Here is a 3,439-nt window from a genome sequence, read left to right as displayed (position 1 = left end):
ATTAATAAACTTGAAGATGGATTTAAATCGTTATTCTGGTTATTTCTTGTGGCCTTGCTGAGTACCAACCATAAGTGTACTTACCCTTGCTTACTGCTGCTCAAAAGAGGAAGGTGTGTGAAGTTTTCTGAAGATGATGCTGAGTTGTAAGCGTATGCAGCCTTCAATAGATTGCATGTGAAGTTTGGAGCCTCCGTTTTCAGGATTAAGCTGTATAACCCTGATAGACTTGTAAGTCTTTATTTATATATCTTTACGTGATTCTGTTACTGTTATTCACTAATAATATCACTATATGTATGAAACTTAATCCTGACGTACGTATACGTAGCACTTGGTTTTGTTTTAAAACCGGATGTGACAAGTAAAAACTATGGACATAGAAATGCCAAAACGATCTATAATTTGGGATCGAGGAAGTGGCATACTTAATTGAACCGTATACTATATATGCATAATAACACAATCAGTACTTAAGCAATTGAAATCACATTCCACTATACTCCGTACAACCACGCTAGAAAGCTAACAACCTAAGTCCACTCCAATAAGAATAACAGACACGACATAGTTTAGACAGCCTAAAATTAGCCCAGCATCAGAAGAAAGGAGAGCGGAGCGTACAGTATTGCACATTAGTGGCTGTGTGGCTGTAGCCGGACTCCCCGGCCCTCCGCTCACCCTCTCCCATAGACCCTTTACATTTCACGTGCTCTCCCGCTCACCCGGACGCAGAAACAAACGAAAACGCAGCCGTGCCTTGCGGCTATAATAGCAAGTGCCCGGACGAGCTTCTCACACGAGAGAGAGACGGCAGAGGGCGAGCCACCAGCGACGGATCGAGGACGGGGAGGGGATGGCCGCTGCTCGGAGGAGCAGGTTCGCCATGACATGCGCGCTCCTGCGGCAGTACATGAGGAAGAACCAGGGGCAGGGGCAGGGGCGGATGGGTGACCTCGTTCGCCTGTTCCAGGCGCCACCGCCCTGGCCGGTGGCGCCCGAGGAGAACGACGACATGACCACGAAGCTCTTCCCCGTTGGCGCTGCCATGGTGCAGCCGCCGGCCCAGGAGAGGTGAGCGTCGTCAATCCCTTTAATTAGGCTGATGATAACGCGTTCTTGGCGGATTGGGTGAGTCTGATTAATTAACTGGTTTCACGGCTGTCTTCCCGGTTTGTTTCAGGCCGGAGGCGAAGAAGGCGCCGTCCGTGACCATCTTCTACGAAGTTCCTCAAGTCGACGAAGCACAGATGAGGACGCCGTCGCTGCATAGGTTCCTCAGGAAGAGGAAGCTCAGGTGAGGACAAGGAGTCTTAAATTTTTTTCTCGATTCTGTTTGGATAGAACATCGGATATATGATAACATGCGCGTATTAGTACTCGCAGGATCAGCGAAACCGACCCTGATCACAACGAGGACAAGACACCAGCCAAGAAGCAGAAGGACGCCGCTGTCGGCGAGCCGTTCCTAGACGTGCCTGATCCCTCGTGGCTCAGGCTCTGAAAACGGGGGACTAATCAGCGCGCCAGCAGCCATCTCAACCAACGATTTCCGGCCAACCATCCTCGCCCTCCCGACCTTTCCATTTTTAGAAAGTTCTCATTCCCGCAACATTCCATTTATGAAATATCATAACTTATACACATAAATTTAACATATAACTTCTTACTTGTAATTTATACGAGATAATTTTTTATATAACTTTGATCACATGAGCAAATTATACTTATAACTCATACATACAAATTCTAAATGACAACTTTGAATTTCTATTTATGGAGAGTTATAATTTGTACACAAAAAATATACGTATAACTTGTTCCTCACAACTTCTTACATGATTATTTTGTAGCACACTTTCATAATACACCCACTTATACGAATAAGTTTTGCTCACAACTTTTGCGGAAGTGTGGTTAGACAACCTATGCACATAACATTATACGCAAGTGATATCCACTTGAGCGATAAAAAATGATTGAATGGGAGAAAAGAAAATAGAAAAGAAAAAAAAACTCAAACAGACGCGTCACGCTCGTTGGCAGGTGCATGCGTACGGCTGCCGCGGTCTTCCACTCTTCCTGCCCCTCAGTCCTCACGCACGTGGTGCCCAGAATCACTTCGGGATAAGCAAACGGGCAGGCGGCGGTCGGATCGCTGGTTGGTTGGAGAAGTGGCGCGAGCGTAGAACAGGGGGTGTTCGGATAACGGCACATGTCACATCAGATATTTGATATTAATTAGAACTATTAAATATTAAATATAGTCTAATTACAAAACTAATTGCATAGATGAAGTCTAATTCGCGACACGAATCTATTAAGTCTAATTAGTCCATGATTTGATAATGTGATGCTACAGTAACCATTTGTTAATGATGGATTAATTAGACTTAATAGATTTATCTCGCGAATTAGCTCGGGGTTCTGCAATTAGTTTTATAATTAGCTCATGTTTAATTCTTCTAATTAACATTCGATGTGACACTGTTAAAGTTTAGCACCTAGTATCCAAACAATCGCTTAACATTGTGTCTGAAAACTCTACAGTGTTTAGGAGAACATTGATGGGATTGAGAAGTGTTCTGACGTGTCACCTTACAAGATTTATTGGGAGATAACGCGTCAGCACTCTTTCCCCTTCTCATCAATGTTCTCTTAAACTAGTAGTAGTCTGCCCTTCGATTCCATAATAAGGGTCATAAGCTGGCGCCTCGATCTAATGTTCTATGTTATTGAAGTGTAAATCTGGCCATGTATATCTCTTGTATATTTGGATGTGTACCGACAAAAGATGTAGGTAGATCTTGTATATTTGGCGGTTATTAGTCCAAAACATGTAACAAATCTTTGTAATTCCATGGTCAGGATATTTGACGCTTATATAACAAGAAGCTGTAACTGCCAAGGGTAACAAGTGACGTTCCTCCCATGATCAAAAAAAAAAACAAGTGACGTTCCTCCCACCATATATAACCTCTGATTTTCATGGTAATTAGAGCCAAAACACATCTATAGATGTCACCCCACATGGCCATCAGCGGTCCTCATAGATGTCACCCCATGGCCATCAACGGTGAGGATCGAGGTGTGAGAAGATTCAGAATACTAGTAGAGAATTCACCTTCCATGCGTCCCATTTTGTCCCGGTTTAAAGTTGGCCTGAGACAAAAGGTTCACCAACTGGGACTAAAGCTCAGTCACTGATGGGGGGCTCACCAACCGGGACCTTTTATCCCAGTTGCAAAGGCTAGTGGAAAAAAAGACCCTGAAAGGTCTTTTATCCCGGTTTGAAACACCAACCAGGATAAAAGGGTCGAGAGCCTCCTGGGAGCCTGGGATTTCTTTTTTTTTTGCAGCGCCTGCCGTGGTGACCCGTTTTATCCCAGTTAGTATTACCAACCGGGATAAAAGGGGGGTCTTTTGTCCCGGTTGAGTG

General features: G+C 44.3%; 1 protein-coding gene across 1 annotated transcript; it reads left to right on the top strand.

Moving 5' to 3' along the window:
* Positions 1–856: 856 nt before the first annotated feature.
* LOC101754067 (protein TIFY 11d-like) lies at positions 857–1,604 on the top strand. Its single transcript, XM_004983051.2, has 3 exons — positions 857–1,074; positions 1,184–1,297; positions 1,387–1,604. The coding sequence occupies exons 1-3, from the start codon at positions 857–859 to the stop codon at positions 1,502–1,504; spliced, it is 450 nt and encodes a 149-aa protein (XP_004983108.2). The 3' UTR covers positions 1,505–1,604.
* The last annotated feature ends 1,835 nt before the right edge of the window (positions 1,605–3,439 follow it).

This window comes from Setaria italica, chromosome IX (assembly GCF_000263155.2).
Source record: "Setaria italica strain Yugu1 chromosome IX, Setaria_italica_v2.0, whole genome shotgun sequence".
Taxonomy (NCBI): Eukaryota; Viridiplantae; Streptophyta; class Magnoliopsida; order Poales; family Poaceae; genus Setaria; species Setaria italica.
This window is presented reverse-complemented; position numbering and strand designations above follow the sequence as displayed.

Coding starts and splice junctions, on each gene's coding strand:
- LOC101754067 (XM_004983051.2), top strand. CDS start 857: ATGGCCGCTGCTCGGAGGAGCAGGTTCGCCATGACATGCGCGCTCCTG. Junction 1,075..1,183: donor CAGCCGCCGGCCCAGGAGAG/GTGAGCGTCGTC, acceptor GGTTTGTTTCAG/GCCGGAGGCGAAGAAGGCGC. Junction 1,298..1,386: donor CTCAGGAAGAGGAAGCTCAG/GTGAGGACAAGG, acceptor TAGTACTCGCAG/GATCAGCGAAACCGACCCTG.